We start from the raw sequence: 27,356 nt of genomic DNA, 5'->3' as shown, positions 1-27,356 counted from the left end.
AGAAAACTCAAGGATGTGGAAGATACTGTGGGAGCAATGGGAAACAGTGTGTATGTGTATTCTTTCTTTTCTCACTACTGCAGTTAAATAAGGATGTTTGCATTTCTTCCAGCTTTCTAGATTATTTCTAGATTATATGCCAGGAGAAACGTAGAGTGAAAGCCATTATACAGAGGGATTTTTCAGTCTCCAGTAGTTCACTGATTGTGAGTCTCTCTGTATATAAATGCACACAAATGGAGAATTACTCATGAAGTCAGACTGCCTGCTATTCAAACTCATGCCGTATCTCTCATTTATGTTCTTTGCTTTTGAAGACTTAAATGGGACCCCAAAACTTGTCTGAAGAAAAATGTTTATATAAGTGTACATGTTCCTTTTTTTTTTTAAACCGTATTATTATTATTTAAGAAATAGTGGTCAAAACTGTAAACCCTCTTTTTCCTGGACAATAAATAACAAATACAGGATTCAGGGACCAAAGACTGTTAGGCAGTGTGTTCATTACAGTCAGTCATAGATATACACAAAGAACTACGTGATAAATTATTTCTGTTGTTATATGGTTAAAAATTAGGTTTAACATAAGCTTTTTCATTTTCTTTAAATAATGGCTGACATTTCATAGGTGAGTTTTAAGCTATTAATGCTGTGTGAGGTGAGGTTTCTTATATACTCTTTACTGAAGCATGTCATAGGGATCAGGGTGTCTTTCATTGTGGCAGTTCTGATGTGCATTCATTATGTAGGTTTGTAAAGTAGAAATCAAATACTTAAGTAGATTGAGCGACTCCTTTTAATTGTTTTGATAATTTAAAAAAAAAGGAAGGCAAAGTATAAGAATGGATACCTTATCTGAGTCATCATTTAAGTATGTATGTATATATGCACTAAGATTTTTCTTCATTTTAATACAATATATCAAAGTAGCACTTAGGCTTTTATTGCAGATTTTCAGTTTCTGATGATGCTGGTCTGAGGGAATCAATCCCCTTATTGAAGCCTCTTACTAGAGTTTAGCATGTTTTCATTCCTTAATTTACAAAAAGGCCCAAAATTAATTTCTTTGTTGTGTTAGTATGAACTGTAATGCAATATATAAATCAGCAACATCAGGCTCTTGTATGAGAAAAAAACCTTCCTATTGTTTTTAGACTCAACTGTTTATCTCTCCCTTGAAATTAATTTTAGCTCAACCAAAACATGCGAATTTTCTAGCCCTGTTTTTTTTTCTTTTTGTTTGTTTGCTTCTGGAAGTGGAAGCTGGAAGTAGGAGGTGGTTGTGATATTGGCATAGATTTAGCATTTACAGCAGAGGTAGTTTTCATCAATTCCTGACAAGGGAATCAGTGTTCTCTTTTGGAAGAAGAAATATTGCCTTTCCTTATAAATGATGGACTATTTTGTGGTAGTAGTCTTTATTTATTTGGCTCTCATCATGAAGAATAGCAAACTTATTCAAAATCTCAGTACATCAAAAATATGTCAATACATAAAACATAAGTACTATACCATACTATGCTCTATGCAAAAAACTGTGTTAATAAGATGTGAAGGTTGCGCAGCTAAGAAGTCAGAAAACATAAATGATAAGATTCTAGCAGCCATATTAACTGAGCCACATTTCGCATCCTCTGTATTTTATGAAATGCCTTTGACAATATAAATCAGAAATAGAAGGTACTATATATGTGCAACTTGGCTCAGTTAATGTTGCTTTTGGAACCTTAATGTCTCTGTTTCCTGACTGGAGAAATATTCTATTTCTCTTCCTAATCTGACTAGTTTTTTGCATTCTATTTTTTATAGTTTCTCTTTTTTAGAAGAGAAGAAAATTGCCTGTACTAATAATGGATTAGCTCATGTTTCTTTGATTTAAACTACAGTAAAACAGAGTATGCAGAGAGCACCTCATGACAGGTACGTATTTGATGCCATATGCATTGCTGTGGCAACTAGCGTAATCATGTCGCCATGCACTTTTTGAGGAAAAGGAAACTACAGACATGTGTTTGAAGTCCTATACTTTCTGTCCTGCACGTTACAGTAGTATAGGGTATGACTGCATTGCAGACTGCAGTGTATTGTAACAATACTTGAGCTAACTTTTTAAATGAACTGGCCCGTGTACAAGAAACAGGCTGTCTACAAGAGTGTGGATCTCCATGTGACCTAAGTCACCCTGCTGCAGAGCAAGGCAAATGAGCCTAGCATGGATTTTAGTGTAGGCTGCTTCCAATAACTGAGCTAGTTTGCAAATCTGTGTACTGCACTGCAGTCTCCAACATAGACATACTAATGACTCTGCAAAATCTGTAGCTTGCACACTGGAATCAGGATTATTTGGGCTGTGACATAAAAATATACTTTTCATCCTTGTGCTTCATTGCTCTGGGTCATAGGATGGGCCAGTATCAGGCCCAATGTTAATATTTTAAAGGGTCTTAATAAAATTTTAAAGTTCATACTTCAACATAAAGTCAGGCAGTCTAGGAAAGACAGTAACACAGGTTAACATTGTGACCAATGTATTGTCAAAAGGTCGAAGCTAAGTGATGAGAAATAAGAGAATATATGAATAAAACACCTTAATATCAGGATTTCTGATTTACTTCTGATTAATAGTCTTGACATTAACACAGAGCTTTTTACTTAGTTCCTGTCCAGAATTTTTTTGTCACTGAATGAGAAGGTTTTGCAGCCTTCGTAAAGACCACATGTGCGCAAGTGTGCTGGGGTTGGCCACGGTACTTTGAGAAAGGAGACCACGGTGTACTAGCTATGGTAGAATCTTTACTGCCGCTGAGTGTGTGCCAAAGGAGTTTCCTATGCTGTAAGCATATTATATTTTTCCCCTCTTTCTGTAATACAGCTAAACATACCAATGAAGGGCTGTACTTACGTTAACTGGAAAGTTCTAAATATGAACTAATTTTTTTAATAAATAAATAAAAGTAAAGGATTAGTGTTCCCTTATACCTTTCTATTCAAAAGTATGAAGAAATGCATAGTTTGAATGTTTTGGGGGGGAACGTTTATGTTTTGACAGGGTTTTGTCTTTGGAAATTTAAGAGCAAAAGAGTAGATGTTTCAGAAAATTACGTGAGGTTTATTTGAAGGTTTAATGGGAACTGTGTGACAACTTTATTTATATTTATCACTGAAGTGGCCACTTTTGAATTAAAGAATTAGAATTAAATTTGGATATGACTTTTTTTGACTGCAGGAGTGTGCTTTTTTAAGTCCTAGAGTGAAGTATCTTTCTTTTTTTTTTTTCCTTCCTCTCCGTGGGAATCCCAAACAACATACGTTTTGTAATTTAATTTCTACATAATTACAGTATTGTAGTTGCCAGGAAAGTGGAATATTACTGATGGTTGTGTTTCTGAAAACAGTACTTCTCAATGTTCAGGTCAGCTTCAGCATTTCTCAGCAAAATAGGCCATTCGATCAGGCAGTGTCACTCTTTCTTCTGACCTGCCCTTTGGAGTTCAGCTTTCCTTCTTTCCAGAAGTGTAGCTTAACATTGACCAGACAAAGGGTGCCCCCCCCCCCCCCCAATGTCTTTTTATCACTTTAGGGCCAGTCTATTAGGACAATGTGATATAAGACTTTTGGACTGTGCTGTTGCCTACTAGTGAATTTATTTAGTGTCTATCTTCCTTTTTGGGAGCCAGATACATTGAAGGGAGAAGCAACAACCAGTGTTGCCAGGGCTCTTTCCTTGCTGTCAGCATGTCATGGTGACTAAGGTGATCAGGCAGATCCCAGAGTGATTTGGCAGAGATTTTTGTGATAGTGGACATGTAAAGGTTCTTCCATTACTCACTGGATCTAACCATTAGGATGGTTTTAAAAATGTAGTAACAGCATATTGCTGGTATTATTAGTGCGTTCCTATACTAACACACTAATTCTGTTACATTTTAATTTTTAAAACTATTATAATGATTGTAATGCTGTCTAATGATCCTTCTTCTTTGACATCAATTATGGATTATGCATGCAAAAATTGCTTAAAACTTCCATTACTATCCAGGTATTACCTGGACAAAGAATGTCTGCTACAAGACCCCTTGTTCAAGCAAGAATTAAAGATAAAGGGCCAAGTTACAGCTTTAATTGGATTTCTCCCACCTCTTCATTCTGGCTGCCAATTTCATTCCTCTTTTATTCTCATCCTTTCTTTCTTAGCAGCCAGAGTGGTTTAATCACTGATGGTCAGTAATACTTCTCTCAAAATAATGCTATTTGCACTGTGCAAGTCAGGCTACTTTTCTCATACGAGAGCCTGACTCTTCTCTCTGTACTGTCCGAAGAATTTGGGTATTACCAGAGGCACACTAACGCATTCTGAATTCCGATCTGCTGCTTTGCATGGGCTATGAAGAACGTGGGTCTAAGAGTGAAGGGGAGGGGGTTACTGTATGAACTAAAAATGATGCTTGGGTCATTCACTCCAAGTGTGGTAAGTAATTGGCTTCGGATTTGTTTTGTTCTGGGGAGATTTTCATTAAGCTTCTCTTATATGCTGTTTAATAAACATTTGTCCATAAGCAGTATCTTGTGATCCCCATCTGTAAAAGAGGAGGATTAATCTGCATGTTGTTGTTTATTATTTATTTAAATAGCAACAGAAATTATACTGAGTGTTTTACTAGAGCAGTGGTGGTGGATCTCCGCACTGAAGAATATGGTGTCTAAAAGTACATGTAACATGAGCACTTTTTTTTTTTTTCCCAACCTGGATTGGGAGAATATGGAGAAAAATTCTAACATAAATAGCTATTATATAAAGTCAGAAAAAAAGCCCAGTACCATTTTTTACAACAATGTGCAGAAGCAGATTGCTAGGGATAACATTTAAGAAATTGGAGCATTCTCCCAGCTTCTGGCAATCAGGATTTTACAGTCTCTTTAGGTTGCTTCAGTTTGTTACTTGGATATCTTGCAGGCTGTATTTTCATCATTTTATCCAGGAGATAAATATGTACTGTAAAGAGGTGACTAGAACATAGGAATGGCTATATTGGATTAGATAAGGGGCTCGTGTAGTCCATGAGAAGGCTTCAGTTGGATGCCTAGAGAAGAGTAAGAATAAAGCAAGGATGTGATACTTCCCCCTAAAACTCTTCAAGCCTCCAGCTGTTTTCAGCTCAGGGACTTCCTGAGCCAGATGTGTCTCTACATATTTGGTAACCCTCAAAGGATCTGTCTTTTGTGAACTTGTCCAGTCTTCATGTGAGCCCATGTATACTTTCAGCATCCAAAGCATCCTTTGACAAGGAGTTTCAGACATCTGCTACCTCCATGGCTAGAGAACTTACCTACCTTTTGTTTTGAAATTTTCTTTTACCAGCTTCATTTGATGCCTCCTAATTGTTGGGTTGGGCATTATGATTTTGTAGCTTTCTATCCTATTCTCACTTCATTGTCTCTTTTCCAGACTTGAAGAGTTCTAGGTAATTATCCTCTTTGGACGGAATTGTTCCATGCCTTTGATCATTCTTGTTGCAGTTCTCAGAACCTTTGTGTTTAACCCCTTCAGATAAATCTGAGAAGTTTGCACAGTGGGACTTTCTTTGCAAAAGCTGTGTGATGTTTCCTAATTGTGATTTTCATCTTGCTTGTACTGATTTGTCCAAAACAGTCATCAGTCTTTTACAGTCTTAAATTCATCAGATCTCTCTCTTTAAGCCATACTCCAGGTACCAGGGCAGCTCCAAGTTACATGTTACGTACCATGACCATACTAATACAGCTATTTCATTGTTGAGTTCATTTAGACCTGTGGGGTGATACTGTATGGTCTTGAGCATTACTTGTCAGTTTGCTCCATAGTCTCATCAGTTTCAGACACACTCTTTGAGTCCCTTCCAAAGGATTGCAGCATGGGAACATCCCAAGATTTTTCCATAGTACACTGCAGTGCAAAAAAGTCATTAAGCTTCTGTTTGATGGCCCTGTTTTCTCTGAATCTCCTTTTATAACATGATCATCACTTGGCACTTCAGACTCTCTGGCAGACCTCCTGCTCCTGATGTGTTTGAAGAATGATTTATTACTTATTTGATTCCCTTTCCTAGCTGTTCCTCCAACTCTTTCTGGCCTGCCTTATTTCATTTACTACATTTAAAGTGATGGCGTTTACGATCTTTTCTGTTTTCTTCATTGGGACTTGATTTGAGCTTTTTGAAGGATGCCTTTTTGCTTCTAGTAACCTGTTATGAGCCATGCTGATGTCCCTTTGGTCTTCTCAGGTCTTTGTTAATAGGTGGTGAACATTTGTTCTGTGCTTTGCATGTGGTTGTTGTTAAGCAGCTTTGATGCTGCCAGTCAGGTTTTAATTCTCTATCTGTCTGTTATAACTTCCTTTTAACAAGATTTCCCCTTTTTATGTAGTTACGCATTTTGAAGTTAAGCACGAGCTTAGTAGCCCCTTTAGTTTTTGTTGTTCCTGTAGGGATGCTCTATTGAAATGTGTTATGGCTACCGATACCTAGTGGTTCTGCAGCTGTAGGACAGAGAATTGGATTACTCATGCTGCTTAGGACTAAACCAAGTGCCGTGTCTCCTCATGTAGGCACCCAGACCAGCAGCTTGGTGGAACAACTTTTGGCGGTTATCTGATGCCTTGATCTCTGCGTTATATTCCATTTGCTTAGTCTGCTTGCAACTTGTTGAAATCTCCCGTTACTGTTTTATAACCTGCCTTAGCTGATCTCGCTCAGTATGCTGCTGTCAGTGTTGCCATAGTCTGGCCGGGCATGATGGTCCTGGCACTTGTTCCTGATCAGAATCGATGTGTTTTGTAACTCCAGGCCTCTGCTGCTTGTTGAGGTGGGATTTTGTTTTGATTTGTTTCTAAACTTGCTGTAGCATATAGTGTTGCCTTACCATTGGTTATCTTCCCTGTGTATTTTGTGTCCTAGGATGACACAAAATAGTGTTCCACTGATTGTCTCCGCTTTACCAAATTTCCGCTATGACTGCTATGTCAGTGCTTTTGTCTGAGGTTTGGTTTTCTAGTGCTGCACGCTTTTCTTCTGCTCCCACCCTTTGTATAGAAGCCAGTGTACCACTGGGTTTTCTTCTTGTCACCTGTTTAGTCTGCAGTCAGCTTTCCTGTTTTCATTCTTTCTTCTCACAGTCTTTGCTTGATGACCCAGAATCTCCATGTCTTCACTTATAGTAGAATGTCGTGCTTGAACCATGTGTTCTTCTAAACCCTTCTCTGCAGTTAAAAAAATCAAGAAAGTGAATTTTAAAGGTACCAGCAACCTTGTTCCTGTGTTAGGTGAGTTCCAGCCCTCCTGTACAAATGTCTTTTTTCCAGAAATGCTCCAGTTGCTGATGAATCTGACTTCATTGCTCTTACACCATCTTGTCAACCAGGCATTTAAACTCAGTCTTTCCTTCTTGCTCCACTAGCCTATATTTTGCTGTCAGGATCTCCTTCCTTCTCTTTCCAGTGTTACTGGGACCCAGATAGACCACAGCATAGGTTTCTGCTTAGCGTTTCCTAGGAACTAGTCCAGGCGCTGTGACCTTTGCAGCTGGCAGGCAAATTGCCTTGTGGTTTGCTGTCAGATCCCAGACTCCAGCTGCCGGTTTGCCTGATGATAGTTCCAACAAACCCATTTTGGTTTGCGTTTTAACTGGTTCATCCCTGCATCAGCAGAGGAGAGGGCATTTATCAAAACGGTTAATTTGGTCACGCAGGCATCTCAGTTGCCTGTCACATGATGGTGAAGGAAATTGAAGTGCAAGCAAAGAAAACAAGCGCAGGACTGGGGTTACAGTGCTGGTATTGGGAGTTAGCAAGAAGTATGGCTATCAACTTCTGACAGAGGTAATAGGAACAAATTAAGCTGTGATAGTAAAAACAACAGCTTGTTCTTGGACATAGAATTGTAAACACATTTAAATTTGACTTTATATTATTATTATTGCCTGGCAAATATTGCTGAATGAATGTTATCAGTTAACCTTAGGCAGAATGGGCATGTATTTAATATGTTGAGTAAATAGATTTATCTATGTATCAGAGACTCAACAGGAACAATTCAGATATTGGTATTTAGTACCATTTCAGATGTCCTCAGATATCCAAGACATGTGCATAGGACAGAGAAGCTTGGGACCTATGAGAGATCCATCCTAGAAGGGAGAAATCCTATACTGTATCTGTCATCTGAAATAATCTGAAATACCAGTGTTCTGGGGAGAAAAGACAGGTGCCTAAAATAGGGGCAATATAGATACAGTATTGTGAGCTTGTTGAAAGTCTGCTTTTTCAAATATTGCAAGAAATGTCTATGCCTATGTCTATGCCTACTGATGCAGGGCTTACAAACTAAATTGACACCAAAATTTCCTCTGATAAAAACTCTAATGGACTTGATTTTGGTTATAAATTTAATTATCTGCCTGTGTGGTTTTTTTTTTCTTTTTTTCCATTGTACAATACATGTCCTGTTTTGTCCATTAATTGGACTGGTAGGAGGTTGTTTTATGTTGCAATGTTCGCTTGAATCCATTGTTCTGTTTTTTCCAAAAGATGTATCTAAGCAAGTGAGAAAGATTGAATTTGACAAAAACAAAAAACTGCCCAACCACAGGTTTTTTGGGGAAATCTTAAACACATGTGGTTACACAAAATTTGAAATCTGGGGGTTATCAGCAGAAGATTTCACAAAAAATAGTACCTTATTCCTCTGCAAAAATGACATTTCTCTTTCAAAGCCTATTTTAGAGTTATGCCTTCTTTCCATGGTTCTACTTTTGGGTCAACGCATCAGCATAATTCCTCTCCAGATCTGCCTGAGAAGTGTGCCTGTGGAAAACCAACGTATTTAAAATAACTGTTTCTGTATTTTGAGACTGGATATTATGGGATAGTGATGCTCAGAAGCGTAGTATTTCCCTCAGATGTTCTTCCTGAAAAGAGAAACTACGTAGAGCGCTCAGGCTGATGTGCTGCAAGAGGATCTAAGGACTTGCATTTACCATTGAGTGAAAGAGTAGGACTGTTGAGTCAGGTTTATAGCTGAGGATATCTCTTCCATTCAGGTTAGCATACAGCTGTAACCTAGCTCAGCTTCATGTTGTCCTGTGTCTTGACTCATGTATTTGCTTTGCTTGGTTCTTCTAACAGATACCTCCTCAGTATGGTCAGCAAGGTGTAAGCGGCTACTGCCAGCAGGGCCAGCAACCATATTACAACCAGCAGCCGCAGCCTCAGCATCTGCCACCCCAGGCACAATATCTGTCGCAGGCCCAGCAGAGGTACCAGGCTCAGCAGGTAAGCACAGTCTTCCATTGCTTGCAATCACCCAGGAGCATGAAATATAAAAATGTTCTGTGTAAAACAAGCAAAACCCAACCCCACCCCACCTCTTTACAAGATAACACAGTTAAAAACGAAATTAAATAAAGAATCAGACATCTTTTCAAAAAGTCTTGGGGGATATACAAACAAATACACATGCATGCACTTTCAGGATTTGTTTTCATTCAGCTTTTTTGAATAAAGCCAATTTATATACCCCAGCAACTATTAATTTTTTTTTTTTAAAAGTGAAGTAACAGTTTCTTGATCAGATGTCAGTGGAGGTTGGAGATTTTCTTTGATTTTTGTTCTGTTTTCCCTTCATGCATTCTTTTTAGAAGACAGATGCTGTTGATAGCTCCTGCATCTAATATGGTCATGGTTTTGTTTTTCACTTTGTTTCATTTTTGAGGAGGCTAGAGGAGTTCAAGACCTTCTGGATCCACTTTGGCAAGAGAGCTGCTCAAGACATATTTTTAATTGATATTGAAAGTATGAATTTGAATGTTTTCAGTTTGTGCATCCAGTTAGTTAAACTGCATAATTCAATACTTGTTGCAGTTCTTGATTTGTGTTTTATGCGTCAGCCATTAAGTGATTTTGTTTTTAAGTAAGATCAGAAGTAGTCTATGGATCTACTTCCCAGAGCTTGAGAAATACCCAAATTTTATGTACTGAACAAATCTTGGATATCTGTAGTTCATACAGCTGTATGTGCAGGCTAAGTTCTGTCCACAGGATAGATGATCTGGAAATGGAAGGATGAAGCTAAAGCATACTCATCATCTTGGGAAATCTAAGAAAAGTGAGTTGCTCAAGACTCGGTATTAGTGGAAGCATCATCACTTCCTGCAGATTCCTGGGGAATTCTGTCAGGCTTGGTTGATTAATGTTTTAGAATAATGCTGGGGCAATGTAGAAATCTTAACTTGAAATAAAAAGAGTGTAAAATAAACTAACAAAAGATGCCATAAGTAGCAATGATACAGGAGGCTCCCCTCCTTTGATTTTAAAGTAAAGTTATGATAATTTGACTGTGTAATTACATGTTAATTTTTCTTCATCTACATTTTAAAATTCCACTGAGAATTAACTTTTTTCATTAAAATGCTGGATCATTTATGGAATAGAATTAATTGTATCTGTGGTATTTTTGAAAATGTCACTCCTTTCCATCTTTTGGTTTGTTTGTAACTGTGACTTCAGAGATTGCAGTTTCATCTTTTCATTTAATTTTCTCCTTTTTTTACTTTGGCATTAAATGCCTGGTTTCTCTACTACTTGTAAATATTGTGTATAGGCATCTTGGTAGAGTCTTAGCTGGTTAAGTCCTAATAATACAGCCTATGGAATAGTAGTAGGGCTCTTTAATTTCTAAGGAAACGCAGCTCCTCCCATGTGCACATATCACAGTTTGTGAAATTAAATTTTACGTTGCTGCCTTGCTGCCATCATTGTATTTTACATATTGTCAGTTGAATGGATTGAGCATTTCAGTTTAAAAAAATACATGAAACGTACGACTCTGCAGAAGGGCATATGAAATAACAAGATACTGATTTATCTGTTAATACATGTTCCAATTACATACTTTTTGCCATCATAGTGAGTAAACTGAAAGTTTGCGCAGTGAAGTAAAGGGTATCACAGAAGAAGATAAAACCAAAATGAGAGGAAAGCCTCCCATGTATTACAGATTGTCTAGAGCTGAGGCAAAGAGAAAGCCAAGGAGATTCACAGGTAGGAGAAAATATCAGCCTGCCTGTAGTCAAACAGTTTCACTGAGGATTTGAGGGTAGACTGGGTGAGTGTCTAGATACAGGCACTCGGGATGATGCTGTGGTCTCAAATTCAGCAGGCATTTTTGCCAGAATCTGCAAATTCATATTATACGTCAGCTCCTTATGTACATCAGCCTTGCATTTGATACGCCTTGGTGTGGCAATCACACTGGAAATCATTCATGGCTTGTGAACAGTTTGTTGTTTATCCTGTTCTTCAGTAGCGACCAATCTTTACTGAATTTCAAACTCTAATCCCAGGGTCTGAATTATGCAGGCTTCTTCAGGAATATTTGTATGTAGATGTGACTGTTTTGTATAGATTATAAAAATCAACTGCAGTTACTTAAAAAGGCAGTATTCTTTAACACCTTCACACTTGCTCCTTTTCTTTTCCACTTCTCCAGACTGGTTCCATGGCTGGGTCCATAAGCCTTTCTCAAGAACGCTTATTAGGCTGAACACCTCCTCTATATCGTTCCTGTGTAAAACTTCACCACTGTTCTTTCTTGTTGTTTGGGAACTGCTAATCTAGAGACCAAATTCCTAAATCAAAGGAAATTGAAGTCTGTTCTTTTGAAACTTCAGCAGCAGTGTTCTTTCTCTGTTGATGACCCAAGGTAGAGTTACTGTGAAATGGTAAGCCGTCAGTACAGGATGCAAAAACTAATACTGGCAAGAATTTGTGAGTGTATGTCGCATTCTGCTGCCGAGACAAAGATTTTTAATCCTCTCTGCTTATATGAGATCATAATTTTTAAATGATTTTTCAAAAGATAGTTGATTAAAATTTTAGCAAGAGAGATAGGAGTAGAGAGACATACAGTTTTAAGAGTTTAAAGGGCAGAATTCACTGAATTTGGTATATTGGGGAGCCTTAAGAAGAGAAGGCTTGGGGAGGTCTTACTGCTGTTTACCACTGCCTAATGGGAGGATGTGGAGAGAGCAGAGCTGAACTCTTCTCAGAGGTGTACAGTGGAAGGATAAGAGGCAGTGGACACAAGTTGGGACATGGGAAATTCCAACTCAATAAAAGAAAAAATAATTTTACCATGGGGGTTTTCAAACACTGGAAGAGGGGTCTAGAGAACCTATAGAATCTCCATCCTTGGAGATGCTCAAAATTTGACCGGACAAGGTGCACAAGCAGCCTGTCCTCAGTAGACTTGCTTTGATCAGGATGTTTGGCTAGTTGACTTCTCTTTTGAAGGCCCCTTCAAAATTGCATGAATTTGTGATGCTGTGATTTAATACTGGATTTAAGTATTCAAAATATAATTTTAAATTATAAAATCATATTATACCTGTTGCATGAGTTAGTCTATCTTTCCTTTTTCCCCACACTCTTAAAATATCAGTATTTCCTGTTTAGATAATTCTGTCAATTAGGAGGCATGAGGCAAAACCTCCTATCAGTCATCCTGGCTCTATCCTGCCAGTCTCCAAAGATTGGCTCTATCCATCATCCTCAGTCTTGTTGTTCTTCTCAATCTGTAGATGAACTTCACACATGTTTTCTGTACTCTTCATTCACCATTTTCTTGAATTTTATATTGGTTTTGTTGCTTTTTCCCATCCAAAATTGCTATTAGCAAGTCCTACTATTGAACTGTCACATCTTTGAGGAGTGTATAAAGGTAATTGTTTCAGGATGTTGGCCTCAGGAAGAGAAACTGGCCTCGGAAGACCTTTTTCCTGCATGCTGGCTATCCAAAATTATGGAAGAACTGTAGACTAGGAGTATTTTTCCTGGACAGCATGATTGGATAATGATCCAAAAGAAAATCACTCTAATAATATTGAAGTTGCTTATGGGACCCCCGGTCATGGATCAGGACATTGTTATTATAGTTGTTTTATGAATACATAACAAAAAGGCCATCTTTGCCCCAAGGAGTTTACAGTCTAAATAATGAAAGTGGCAACAGATGAAGTCAGATCAGTAAGGAGGTGTAAATTAAAAGGACAGTACTGCTCAGAGTAACAAACAGTGGTCTAAAGAGAGACAAATACCATTTCAGCATGTACGCTAGTGACATGGAAGACATTCACTCCGCTGAGCAGGATGTTCCTGTTATTATACCGTTACAATAGGCAACTGCATTTGACGAATTTCCAGAGGCATTGAATGTTTACTCAGTTCATGATCCTAACCCTCGAACGATGGCCAAACGTTCGTAACTTTTACATGAGATGGTCCTTTATTTCCCCAGTGTTGACTGTGGCTGCCTGCCGCCTTGGCTAGGGAAATCGTTTTGAAGCCACCTAAGAAAGAGTGTTAATTTTGCATAGAAGTTCTGAGAAAAATTAGATTCCACCTTCACGTTAACTGTAAGCATCTGACTCCAAAATGTCTGTCTCGAGATCAGATGTGCTATAGAGTCTGCCTAATTCTGGACCTCTTTATGAAGTTTGAAGGTAGGCTACATTGCTGTCAGAAGTATGTAAGGCAGTGCCTTACTGCACGTGTTTCCTGAACTCTGAGGTGTGAGGTGCTTTGAAAGAAGCAAGTCACTGTTTTTTCTCTTCTCTGTTCTTGGCTATATTTATGTAGCATGTCAGGTCTTCTGTAACATCGAAGAGCTTCTTCTGGTTTAAAATTCAAGTTCATGTTGAGTGCATTTATAGAAATGAAATAAGTAGAAATTATGACAATTGCTGTGAAAGATTATTGAGGTTTGGGTGGCACTAACTCTCCCAATTAGTAACAGGTAAACAGAAATTATTTTTACTCCACTTTGTGTTCAGGGAGAAAGAGAAGCTATATCTGCTATTGAAGGCACTGCAGTAGGAGAAAATTAAGATTGTTCTCATTCTCCTTGCTCTTGTTAAAAAAAAAAAAAGAAAAGAAAAGAAAAAGTTTCATAATTGCATTTTCTCAGCTCAGTCATTTTATAGTAGAAGCCTTGCAAAATGTGTGCATTTTTTTTAAACCAGTCTTAGATAGTATTAAAGGGTTCCCAAACATAAATAAGAGCATTACCCATGCAATTCCATCAGCCTTTCTGACTCTCTCTGTGCAGGCTTCTGTGGGTCATATTCTGTGCCTGCCGGACTGGAAACTGGACTAGATTGTAACAGGGGAGCAGTTGTGAGGTGGAGAAGTTTCATGTTCTGTTTTAGGATAAATAAACCTTCTCCATGATTACATTCTTTGTGATGTGACTGTAATTGAACTGATTTTACTTCAGGATGGAGAAGAAGGATGTCAGATTGGGGAAAAAAGAGGCTTCCTAGTAATTTGCCTTCTCTTCCCTACTGTATCTTCCTTTCCTTATTTCCTTTGTAGGTTTGTGTGTATGTATTTATTTTGGAGATCATCAAGCTGAAAGTAGTGTTTATTCTGGACAAATGATGGACTTTTTCTTGCCATCAGTTTCCTTTTATGTAGAATCCTGTAGTGTGATGATCAGGTATTTTATTATGAGAAGAAAAGTGATATGAAATTTCATACAAATAATGTTTTGGTTTTGCTCTTTTAGAAAGAACATGAGGGAGCTTCTGCAGCCAGGTGTAACACTTAATATTGTGCCTTGGAATTGGTATTCTTCTTCATTTCTCACGTATAATGGAAGTGTGAAACCATTGCTCCTTAGCCATGATTCACTTGAATTCAGTGTGCAATGTTGTCATTAAAAGTAAACAGATAAAGTCATCTGTGGCACTGTTCCACTGGCTTGTGACTTTCTGTTCTCCTAATCAGCATAGAGGGGAAGAGGGAGAGTGGAATTTATTTGAATGTTTGAATTACAAGTTGCTTAGAACTTTGTTAAATTGACTATGAGATGGGGGGGAGGGAGCTTCCTAAGAGGTGATTTGATAGTAATACTGGCATTGCTTATTATAGAGCTGTATTGTAAGACAGTGTCAGTCATCTCCTCTTCATACCAGGAGCCTTCTGTGTAAAAACTAGTAAAGGAAGAGCTTTGTTTTAAGCAAATGTATTGCAGTAGCAGATTCATTGATCATCAGATATTGCCAGTAGATGTAGGTATATCCTCTTTTACAAAACTTTGGGTTTTTTACCTTTACTGCTCTTTAAAAGAGGGGGAAAAAAAGCGAGAGAGAGAAAGATGTGCTATACTACTACAGTATTGCTCTTGGCAGGGTTTTTCATCTTGAAATGGCATATAAATGAATAAATGCTTAAGTTGTTTTTGCAGTTTTACATCTTTTGCCATAAGTAGAAGTGATATTTTGCTCAAGAATGTCATGTAATTGTAAACTTAAACTGTCATCATTAAACATTATTTTGTTAAGATAGTGTGATGTGTATTTCAGATTCTTATGCTTTCCAACTGGCTTTTAAACAGCCATGTTTATATATTTTCTTGTTTTATGTAGCATGTGTTCGTATATATCGAGAGAGGATCATGCCTTTGAGGTTTAATGTGTTATTTTTATGAGTTGGGACTATACCACTTTTTTGAGAGGTGAAATGGATCCGCAAAATAATTATGGTCTCACTCTTATTCAAACAAAAACAGTGATTTTATTCTGCACCTGTTATTGTTATCCTGAAGTCATCTTTTGTTTAAAGTACTCCTGGAAGCTTTTTGCATGTAAGATTTCAGAATAGAGTGGGGTTATGCTGATCCCTTTTCTCACACACAGGCTTGAGATTAAAAGGGGGGGGGAAAAGTGTGGCACATCCTTGAGGTGGGGCATTTGTGTGCACTCTTCTGGGGCATTGGTCTTTCTGGTTAGCATTGTGCACGAAGAGGCTGTGTGCGTGTATTTTTAAACCATCTCCTTGTGGTTACTGTGATTTCTGTAAATGCCTTAAAGGAACAGTCAGGTAGTTCAGGCTCAGTGTTTAGTCTGCTTTTATTTAAAAGGAGAAAATGTTTTATAAACAAGCAAACAAACAAACCCACCTCCCTATCAGGTTTTATTAAAACATTTTAAAAGCTGGCCAAAAACCTTGTTTTTTCCCCTTGTATAGATAACACCTACTGATTTTGGTGAGATTATTTTTTTCCGGCCTGAATTGTCATGACACAAATACAGAGCAGAACAACTGGTCTTTCCTTTTGAGAGTGGGGCAGGGGGCTGAATTCAGTCCAGGCCAGTAAGAATTTGTTAACTGCTTCAGAATTCCTAAACGGAAAGGCATCCAAACCAGGAAGGCAGCGCGGCTGGCGAGATGGGAAGAGATTGTGCGGAGAGGCTGTGGGCCTCTGTCCGTCAGCCTGCGGGCGCAGGGCTGGCTCCACTCCCGCAAGGCGCTGAAGCTTCTCTCCAGCCACCTTGAACCCCACACCCTGTCCATCTAGCTGCAAGTGTATGGCAACAGTCTACCGCAGCGGGAGGGCAGGGATTGAAGATCTACATGGCCGTCTCTTCCTGTTAAGGTCTGCAGTGTGAGAAGTCTCCAGCGTGAACAGGTCGTGCAGCTGGCGCCTGTGGAAGAGGAGAGCAGCGTGGTGCAAAGAGCCCAGGCTCGCGGGCCCCGAGGGAAGGGGAAGGAGGGAGCGCCTGTTGCGTGAGGCTGCTCTGAGGGTCTTTAGCAAGCTAAGAGGGTCCCTGCATTGAACAAGTCTGCACTAGGAGCCAGTTGTTTTTAATAAAATGTTTATTTTGCACTAGTAACTGGGGGAAATTGATTCAGTTCTCTTCTGGGATCAATGAGAGCCATAAATTTCAGGTTTATTTCTGAACTGGTGACAGTAGTTTGAGTCTGTCACAAGTCTTGGGTTATTACCTGAACGTTCTTACGCAGGTATTTGTGCCTCGTGTTGAGTCAGTGCAACATGGGACAAATAAAATGTTACCTGATTTGAACCAGTCACAAAGTGTGAACAAAATGTGAAACTAATTAATCTGTTTTCATGTCCAAGCTGTATGACTGTCATGAAAACAGCTGTGGCAAAACTGCATTGAATTATTAAAGTGATTTTGGTACTGTGAGGATGAAGTTTTGTTTTGTAATATGTGAGCTGCTGAAGTTCCTTTAACAGTGCAATAAGCAACATGTTTAAGTTAATTAACATTGTCAGGCTGTTTCAGGGTGTGACACAACAGAAAGATACTGTTGTTGTAAGTTAGGAATATGTGTTACATGCAGATTTCAAACTCAGTAATGAGTTACGCAGATCACTCTCAGTGAGTCCAGTTTCGAGTTTTATACCTCACCGCAATTCTTTTTCACAAAATCCTCACTCTCTTAGGTTACTGAAAACTGGCACAGAATTAACAGTCAGCTGTTCTGTAGTTGGGTCTCAAATCCTGCACATTTTAAGTAAAACTTCTTTCAGAATGTATGTGGTCTTGCAAGTACCATGTAGCAGCCTGTGGCTTAAAGTTACAATAAAAATTGTTTGTTGTTCTGTCCTTTTCACTCTTGTGTTTGCAGTCCCCCACCACTAGACGAATGGTTGTGCTTAGTATTTGTTGTATTATAAACCACAGGAAATCTAGGAAAGAACAAGCCGGTATATTGATCTGACATTTTGCTGTCAGGAATATAGGAAAGCATCTTTTGTGAAAGTTGGCTATTACGGTTATAGGAGAACTCATAATCAAAATTAATGTTTAGAATAAATTGTCACCTGTCATCATCAACAGTGACTGACACCACTGCTTGTTGTGAACCATAAATCCTTCATGGCTTTCATTGTCTCAGCAACACAGGTGTCTAGTGCCCAATGTATATTCCCAGTGTCTTGAAAAGCTGGGCTGATTTTTAGCTTAAGAGTAATTATTTTCCTTGCAAGGTAAAGAGGTACAAGGGAGAAAGAAGTGGTTCCTTTATATTGCTCAACCCAAATTCAGAGCTATAGCAAAAGTTCCTGCTTTTGCTTCTGTTGTGTATTTGTAGGCTGGTTTTTGCAAATCAGGCCTGCTTGTACATAGTGAGCAGACAAGTGTCTGACAAGCAAGTGGCTGGGTGAAGATTCTCAGGCAGGTGTATGTATATCTGCCAGCTTTTCCAGCCTCCTTTCTGTGGGATGTGAAATTAGAGACAAGGGAAAACAGCAGTATAACTTCACATAAAAACAGGTGTTTTGGTACACTGAATCTTTTGTTGCCAACCTGCTTCAGGTATATCAGATAGATAGCAAAAACCAGGATGAAATCTTGGCTTCTTGCATCTATAATAAAACTTGGATAGATTTGGGGGCAGGAGGGAGGGAGAGCAGGCTTTCAGCAACTGGGTTCCAAACTCACTCATCATGGCTTTAATCTTGGCTTCTGGATAAGCAACCAGTGACCAGCACTGTTGTCACCTTACCTTGCCTTGCTAAGCGCTGAAGTGATTTAAAAACAAAAGAAAAACAGTTTAAATATTTAGGAACCATACTTGTACATAACATTGATTTATCCTTTCTTGGCTTTTCTTAAGGGCATAATGTTTTCAGGAGGGACAAATTTGATTTCAGCCTGTGCAGGTTCATGGATTGGAATGCTTGCCAGTTAGTCAGGTTTCTGCTTTTTATAAACTTTTAGTTCACAAGCGTGATGGGCTACTATAATAGCAAATGGTTGTTAAGCATATGACTGTTTATCTCCCTAGTTAGGGTTGCTTAATCAACTCAGGAGTTCAGTGAAACTGCGACTCCTGTTGTGCTACATCTTCTCCCAGTAATGGGAATAGCTGATTATTGTCCCTTTGGGGAATACTTCTGTTTGTTCAGCATTGTTTGTATCATTCCAGTAAATGTCAAACCTTCCTTTTTTTCTCCCCTCCTCCCCCAGTGATTAATATCTATATTTACAAGATCATAATAGGTGCTAGCCTGTCAGACTTGGAATGCTGCGTTCCAGAATCAAGTAACTAGACGAATAGGTGCAGGCAGAAAACAAGGATAATTTCTTGTAAACTCAAAGCTGAGCGCAAACACGAAATTGAGGGCGTACCATCAAGCAGCATTACCAGCATTGAGGCAGTGTAGGCTTGTATTTGCTGAAGGCATGATGACCAAAATCAAAAGACTGCTTTTAGACTTCAAGATGACTTTCTTGGCCCTGTAATTTTAAAGAGATCATTTAGAGATGTGATTTAGCCAAATGAAAAATAACTCCTATTTATTACATTTGAAACCTTTAATGTCAGTGTGTATCACTCCCCCCCCCCCCCCCCCCCCCCGCCCCCATGTATCTATCTCTGTACTAACTTGGATGTGCTAAGTGGTATTATTCGGAAGGGTCAAGTATTTTCTATTACAAAGTGGTACTACTGTTTGTTTATAAAATGTAACAAAATTATGTATTCCTCTGTTTTATAAGCTTCCAGAACACTGTCGATGGAAGTGTTTGTGTTTGCTGCTGCGTTCTTAACAATTCTGTAGCACCTTCCCATTAAAGTTCCCTAGTTAGGGTTTTGAATCATTTTCCCAGTCTGTGTCTTTCTTTCCTCTGCTCAGCTATTAATGGTTTTCTGCCAAAAGTAGGCCTTTCCACTTTCAGTTTGCAGGAGCAATTTTACAGCTTGGCTTTCTTCTCCGGAGCAAGTAGTTGGTGCCCCTCTTCAGGTACATGCTTCGAATGGGGGTTTCGTTATATCTGGGTGGGTAGTCGGAGAAGATTGATCAGAGCACACTGCAAACCTGTTTGTCAGGGATGTTTACCACAACCCCTATCCTGCTGATTTTTAGTTTAATTTCTATTGCATATTTTTTATCATTCTAAACCTAGATAGCACATACGGCAGTATTTATGTGTGTAAGATGAGTGAAGCAGGAAGGCCCTAGTCATGATTAGAAGTTTTTTTATGTACAAAAATGAAGTTAGTATATAATATCATAAAGAAAAACTGACAATATAAGCCTCCTTAGTGCGAGCATTTTGCTAAACTGGAAAGAGAGAAAATATAGTCTGGGGAGAGAAGGGAAGTCTAAATACTGTTCAGTCTTTCATTTGTAAGCGGACAGTTGTTTGCATGCTGTCAGATTGTAGATTCAGCAGACAACCTCCCACTTTCTTAACAGAAACCTCTTTTTGCCAAGTATTGTAGTGCAGAGATAGGGATGTTGTACTTAATCATTTTTACAATCTAAAAACTTCAGTATTTTAAAGTAAATAATCCTGAAAGGAAACATTTTTCATCTCAGCTACAAAACCTATGTAAAATCTGGCATGGATCTAGTATGTTTGGCTTAGAGAAAAGTCTTGTTTATGAGTTTAAAAATACAGTAAAATGAACTTAATCTAAATATATGTATGTATTTCTCAAAAGAAAACAAAGTTCTCAAATCAGTTGTTTGGCTTTGATCCACAAAGTATTATTATTGTTCTTGTTGTTATGGTGGTATTATTATTTAAAGTTTCTAAATTCCGATTTCTCCCAGTATTGAAATCGTAGAAGGTTAATTAAAACAGTTCTTTATTCTGCAGCTACTTGGGAATATTAACCTCGCAAAGCCTGCGTTAAATCACTGAAATGATAGAATTGCATTTGCTTTATAAGATATCCCTACATGAGCGAAGAGAAAGCCATTTATAGTTCAGTGCCATTAGTTGCTTGGCATTTAGATATTGGCACAGGAGTCTATTAATTAACTTGATAGTAAAACTATTGGAATGCAAGCTGATTAAAAACTATTTTGTTTTAGGAGATTAGTAATCATAACAATTGTTGCTCTTCTTACCACTCTCCTTGTTAACTCAATCGTTTTATTTTATTTTTATTCTGAGAGCAAAATTAATATCCCAGAAATAATTTTATCTGTACCTTTGAAAATCAGCAATAAGTAAGTTAAACAGAGTGAGTTTTCCAGAAGATACCTGCTCATATAATATGTGTTTACTTAATGAGTCATTAATCTGATGGCCATGCATAGACAAAGCTTTCTACAGAAATGTTTCAGGATATAAATACACAAATACTATTAAAAAAACCCTGAAATGCTAGTAGAATAGGAGCATGAATTAAGCGATGAAAGTCTGAAAAGTACTAATAAATCTGCTTTTTTCCTAAGTTGTACATGTACAGTATATATTCCAAATTTTAGTGGTCTTGTAAATTACACCTTATGGCTAGTTGCAAGGCAACAGTGTTCTCTTATAGCCTTTAAATTAACACACATTGTATATCTATCCCCTAGACATGGGGAATATAAGAGTTGGTTAATATCTTCTGGCATAAAATTTATTACTGTATTATTTGCTGCCTGTATTTTCTTTAATAATTGAAGATGTTCAGTGAAGATTTATTTAGTTTTTTTTTTGATATTTTGAATTGTTGTTTTGTTGTTAAGACAATGTATTATTTAAATATAGGTTATATATATTTTATATATATTCATTATCCTTTCTGGTATTTTCCTTTTATTGCATTTCTATTCTACTGTAGTAGGATTTAAAATACATTTCTGAGTGTGCATCTGAAATCTTAGAGTTCTTTTTATTGTTGCAATCAGATATAAACACCAAAGAATGAAGTAGCAAATCAAGATGAATAAGATACCACTTCATAAACAAGTTTACCTTTACATGTTGACAAAACTACTAGGTGTTTTTGTTGTGGGAGAGAGGGGAAAAACTGCTGCTCTTTGTAAGCCATCCCTCAATAAATCAAGCTATGGGAGAGCACAGCCTCGCTCTTCATTTCCTCCTCTCACTTCTCCCTGCTTGCCAAATACCTGCCTAAAACCCATCTTCCACATGCATGTCTTTTGGTAGAAAATTAAGTAGTTATCTGTAAGGTTTTATATTTTTTATGTGTCTGCCTACAGGATTCACAAAGATCATGCTTTTTTCATCTGTGCAGGAAAGGGAGGTTTATTGCTACTTTATTACCTAGCAGTCCTTTACCAGCTTCTAGTGAATGCCACCGTTTCTTCATTGGGGTATTAGAGAGCAGTCAGTGGTCTGGTCCCAAGGAATTTGGAGTTTTCATCACTTCTTTCACTTGTTTTCTGCCCTCCTTCCTCCGCCCCTCCGACACCAGCCCAGTTGGAAATGCTTTCTTTTGGAAAATTGTGGTTGTGGTAATGGTGGTAAAGACTTTTCTACCTCGAGGAATAGAGAAATAGTTTGCTTCTCTTGTTTAAACTGTTGTTTTGTGAAGTCCACTGAATTTCTGCTGCTGCTGGGTGCTTCCTTCTATAAATTATCATTCCCTTTCCACTCCTTGCACGAAGATATTTTTCCACATGGTGGCTGGATTAAAAGATTGTTATGCAGATCATCTGTGGCTTCACAGTCTAGGCAGAAACAGGGACTGGTAATGCAGCTAATCATCTTCCTCCAGTAGCCAGTGCCAGTAATGCTTTTACCCACCAACAATTCAAGTTAGCCAAACAGTAGATTTCAGCTGAGAAAAAACTCTGTACTTAAGTTATTACAGATATTTCTGTATCTAAACTTCACCACCTTCTCTTATGATTCTCCTATTGATAAATAATAGGTAAACCTCATTTCTTTTAAGAGAGACTTCGGCAGAGTGTTAAGGAGTAAGTCCCTGGGCTGTGATATAAATGTTGTCTATAACAGAATACAGCTTTATATTTAAAGGAGGGGGTGACAGGGAGGAACTTGCCCCTCTCCCAGCTTTTTGTTTCACCTTGGTGATGCTCTGGGTTTTTCTTCCAAGCCTTGCTTACAGAGTCAGAGGTTTTCATGAGCCTTTAGATGAAGTCCTGGCTTTACCCTCCAGCACAGTTAAAGACGTGCCCCTAAGAAAATGCTGAAAAAATGTTTCCTAGTCTCAAGTGAACAAGTATCATCCTTGGGTACCTCACTTGATTAGCCTAGAGGTAGCAGCTGCTCTCAGTGCAGCTTTTTGCTTTATTCTGTAAGCTGGCTTCAGGGTTTGAGCTCTGTTGTAAGCTCCGGGCACTACTCTGACCTCGTTTCTGTGGGCAAGCCTTCTGCTCGGAGAGGTGCCTCGGCGCAAGGAGGCAGGCTGCAGCAGCACGTGCTGCTGGCTGGGGCGCCCGGCCCCATCAACTCCCTACTCGCGCTGCAGCAAAGTTTCAAAAACAGCAGGTTTTAAATCCTGCCTCTCTCACGTGCTCTGTCGTTTTTAGCTCCTGATTTGGGGGGGCCGTGCTACTCTGGAATTCGCAGCCCAGCTTTGAGCCTCAGGTACGATGGAAAGAGATATTCCTCCAGGAGTTTTAGGAAGGACCAGTTTAACAGGGCAGGACACAGGATGGTGCGAAATATGTGAATCATCACGTTAATGTGGTCGTTTGCCGCAAATGAATATGAAGTTGGGACACACAGAAAACTGCCAGCACTGCTTTTCTTTGTTTTGTTTTTTTTGTTTTTTTAATATAGCTTTATCTATTAAAGGATGGGCAGGGAAAGGAAGGAATGGGTGTAGAAAATGAAAGTGTGCTTGGACTACCCAGCCTTCTACAGTTTTTTAGGAAAAGTCCAAAAAGCTCTATAAACATGAGAAAATTCATGGAAATAAAATGCGTATTTTACCACTTTTTGCAAATTATATGTCTCAGATTACATCTTCCAAGTTCTCTCTCATCTCTTCGTTCACACTCAAACTTTAAATCTATAGAACAAAGGGAAACTCTATCTTTTTTTGGGTTTTGCCTGTAAATTAAGATTTGACAGCTATTTATCAGGCTGTGTAATGCCAACCACTCACACTGCCATATAAATATAACTTATGCATTTTTTTCACCTGGAATATTACAAATATGAGAGAAGAAAACTAGAAGAAATGTCTTGTTTTAGTTTAAATCTGCTATTTGTATGCTCTGTGATCCATGGAACATGATAGCTGAGATGAAGGGAAAAGAATAGCAAAGTAAGGATTTCAGAGAATGATTTCACGTTTAAGCACTTTCTGCATCACTAGCTTAACATGGCTCCTCGAGGCCACATAGGCAAGACATATGTAAAAATGGATTAGTGTGTTTAGGAAGAAAGACCCATCTTTCTAGTTAGTTGTCTCACACTACCTGATATATTACTAGAAGCTACTCTGTCCAAACAAATAATGTTCTTCCTGTAAGATGTGGGAGGCTTTTTTGATCCTGTCTGTGTTTAGAGTGCTTTCAATGGGTTCTGTGGGGGAAAAACCTACCAAAGTTAGATAGTTATCTTAGGAAAGCAAATGTATTACTGGGGCTCAATCCATAAACCATCAGAACTTTCAGGAAGTTATCAGACAGTCAGATTGTCTTTTGCATTGGCCGCTAGCTGCTACAGGAAGTATGTCTTTCCCTTCTTCCTCTGCAGTGTCTGGAGAGTTAACTTAGTTGTCATTCTGTGATAATTGGGATCCTGAAAGGAGAAAATAGTTTTCCCATGGTGGTCGTTTATTTGAATTAGCTTAAAAAAGAGATCTCGAAATGGTAAGTTGTTACAATGAAGCTGCAGCTCTCTAGGAAGGGAAAGCATTTCTTTGAAGAAAAAGATTAAATATCTTCATAACAATGAAACATCCAGGCTGGCAAGTTGTCCAGATTTCACCAGATGCCTGGTAGGATTTCTGTCTGAGGTATTAGATATGATTTCTGGATGAATTACCTCCTCTTGGAAAAGAAAAGGAGCTTTTCACTTTGGCACTTCTCTGAAGCTTTTGAATCCCTCTAGTGCCTGCAGTGAAGACTGAAGACTGAATTAACTTGGTAAACTGAAGACCTGACTGTATCACCTTTGTTTCTGAGGGCACTATAATCCTGCCTTGATTTGAATGTGGGAAATGATAGCTGCCTAAAAGAAGGGCAGCAACTGTTGGCTGTCCCCCGTGAAGCAGTAGTCAACAAACAGCAGCAGCATATTGCAGTAGATGCCAGGTTCTTGCTCACTGTCTCTCAGGATAACCACTCTCCTTGGCTCCATTCAGGTTTTTGTGGTGGTGGTGGTAGGGGGTTGGCTTCAAAGGATCTATACAGCATGTGTATCAGCGGGGGTTATTTGCTTTGTCACCTAAATACAGACTTGCGTGTTGGAGGGGATTACCAGTTATGCCCCTGGGCATAGCATTTTCCTATGAGTGCAGCCTTACCTGCAATATTCTGCTTACAGGTTGGCTGTCTCTGTCTGTTTTGTACTGTCAGACAGCATACAAGCTTGGGATATGTCATGTTAGGGTTGGGGTAGGAGTCGGCTGTATAGGGATATGCCACCATTCTACTAAGTAATATTTTTATTGTGCTTTTTGTGTCAGAAGGTGGAAAGAGGAGAAAATGTGTTGGTGTGTATTTACCTACACAGAATGAACAGATACTTTGGTAAGTGATAACAGGGAAGATCTTTGTATAGCCACTAGCATATCACTTGCTGTCTTTTAGTTCATAGTATCCCTTCAGAGATGAGTGAGATAATCTTGCTTGTAGGGTTGTGTGCTCCTTTTGGCTGTTTTACTGAGTCCTGACCTCCATTCTGAAGTGGTCTGGGGGAAAAAAAAGTCTGTTTTCACTTTTACAGTTGTCACACTGCTGTAGAATTCACTGCTCTCAAGCTTGAAGTCTTTTAAGGATCAACCAACTGAATCAAGGACACTAAAATAGTTTTTAATGAGTTTTTCAAATTCAAGTCTAGTATATTACTTTCTGTAAATGATTTTTCTTCTGTGTAGCCATCATGGTACTTACCTTCCTGGATGGTCATGCTATCCCTCTGAAATATGCTGCAGTAGAAGTGGATGAAGCCTTAATGATATTTCTCACCCAGGCTGCCTTTAAATGTGTTTTCCCCCAAACATTAATGATTTCACCATGCTTTCATTTTCTATTAAAAACAATTTAAACTATTTCATGATTAGATCTTATTTTCTTCAGCAGAACTTTTAACAAGTGTGTATTTCATCTACATTATTTTGAGCATTTTCAGTACTATATTCATTTGGTTTTGCAGAGAGCATGTAGATGTGGACAGACTTACTAGTTTTAAACTAGGTCCAGTTAGACAATGAAAGTGTGACAGTAATTTACATTGCATGTCAAAGGCTAAAAGGCTCCCTGACTGTCCCTGCTCCAGAGTGGTTGCAGTGCTGCCTCCGTGGACCGCCTGTCTGGTGGCCAGCTTCCCTGGAAGGAGGGAGGTTTTTGCCTTCTGCTCACCGAACCCTTCCTTTGGCCAATACTGTTCAATAATCCGTAAGAAAGCTAGCGGGGAGGGTTGGTTTTCTGCGAAATTTTAAGTTGCACCATTTCACAAAGGGGTCTAATAACCGAAAGAGCCACAATGAGGGGGGAAGCGTCTGACCACAAGAACTGCAGGAGGGAGGAACCTTCGACTTTCTTGCAGGCTGTTATATTGGCTCAATTTGTGTCTTGAAACCTTTGTCTTAGTGAGATCCCACACTGCTGTGTTATGAAATAAAAATCTTCCAGTTGAGGAATGATAGCATTACAGATTATAAATTGGTAAAATGAATGCAATAACAGCAAATAAGAGGGAAGAGTGTATCCTTCCATTTCCTCCCATATTTTGCAGCCTACACAAGATTTAAGCGATGTATACTGTAATTTGCAGAGCAAGCTAAAAATGTACATGAACAGGATGTAAATAATAACCAATCTTGGCTTTCTGGATGATAAGCAGTTGGTTATCATTATTACCTAAATATAGTAGTTGCATATTGATTGCCTTCTAAACAGCAAATCCAAATATACAGGTTTTAGACTGCTTATATGTAGGCATATTCCATTTATTTTTGTCTACCTATTTTACAGTATAATTTTTTTGAAAACAGTCTGAACTTCAGCTATTTTGCAGTACATGTTTATGACTTGCTGATTATTTGTCCCAATGCCTTTTCTAAAATCTGATGGGAAAACCCTGCTTTTAGTTACTTTACAACTTAGCTGTCACACTGTCAACAATGATATGATTGGATTTATGCCAGGTTAGGAAGTTCTGAGTGGAAACTTTTAGCCTTCTGTTTATAAAACCTTGGATATCTCTCTCTTGTACACCCATAGCTGCCTATGGGAAGAAGATTTTACTGTGATTCATTTAAAAAAGAAAAAACTTTCCTTTGAAAGCTGACGTCATAGATGGATAAAATATTGGAAGTCAAAGGGGAAAAAAAATGGGGCTTCTAGGAGAAGTTTTAGCCCCAATATCAATGGGAGACTTATCAGCCATAACTGTAGCACAACATGTGGTATCTTCTTTCTCTTCATAAAAATCCTGATAAATTCATACCTGGATGCTAGAAAGAATAATGAACTTTCAAAATCAAAAGCGAGAATTGCCAGTTCCATGTGCTTGTTCAATGACATACAATTTACTCTAATATGTCTTTCAATGTGTCTGTCTCATCTTTCAAAATCTGTTGTATCTCTTCTTTAACATGCTGTATGTTAAAGAAAAAAATTCTG

The 27,356-nt window shown here is 38.4% G+C and overlaps 1 protein-coding gene across 13 annotated transcripts in view; it reads left to right on the top strand.

The window, feature by feature from the left end:
* Positions 1-27,356, top strand: part of ARID1B (AT-rich interaction domain 1B) — a 341,753-nt gene that overhangs the window by 74,869 nt on the left and 239,528 nt on the right. For all 13 annotated transcript variants that reach the window (XM_064509114.1, XM_064509106.1, XM_064509110.1 and 10 more), the window contains one exon: positions 9,158-9,304. In XM_064509114.1, coding sequence (XP_064365184.1) covers positions 9,158-9,304 — 147 coding nt within the window. The remainder of the gene's footprint in view (positions 1-9,157; positions 9,305-27,356) is intronic.

This window comes from Dromaius novaehollandiae, chromosome 3 (genome assembly GCF_036370855.1).
Source record: "Dromaius novaehollandiae isolate bDroNov1 chromosome 3, bDroNov1.hap1, whole genome shotgun sequence".
In the NCBI taxonomy this organism is placed as follows: domain Eukaryota; kingdom Metazoa; phylum Chordata; class Aves; order Casuariiformes; family Dromaiidae; genus Dromaius; species Dromaius novaehollandiae.
Note: the sequence above shows the minus strand (reverse complement) of the source record. Positions and strands in the feature narration are given on the sequence as shown.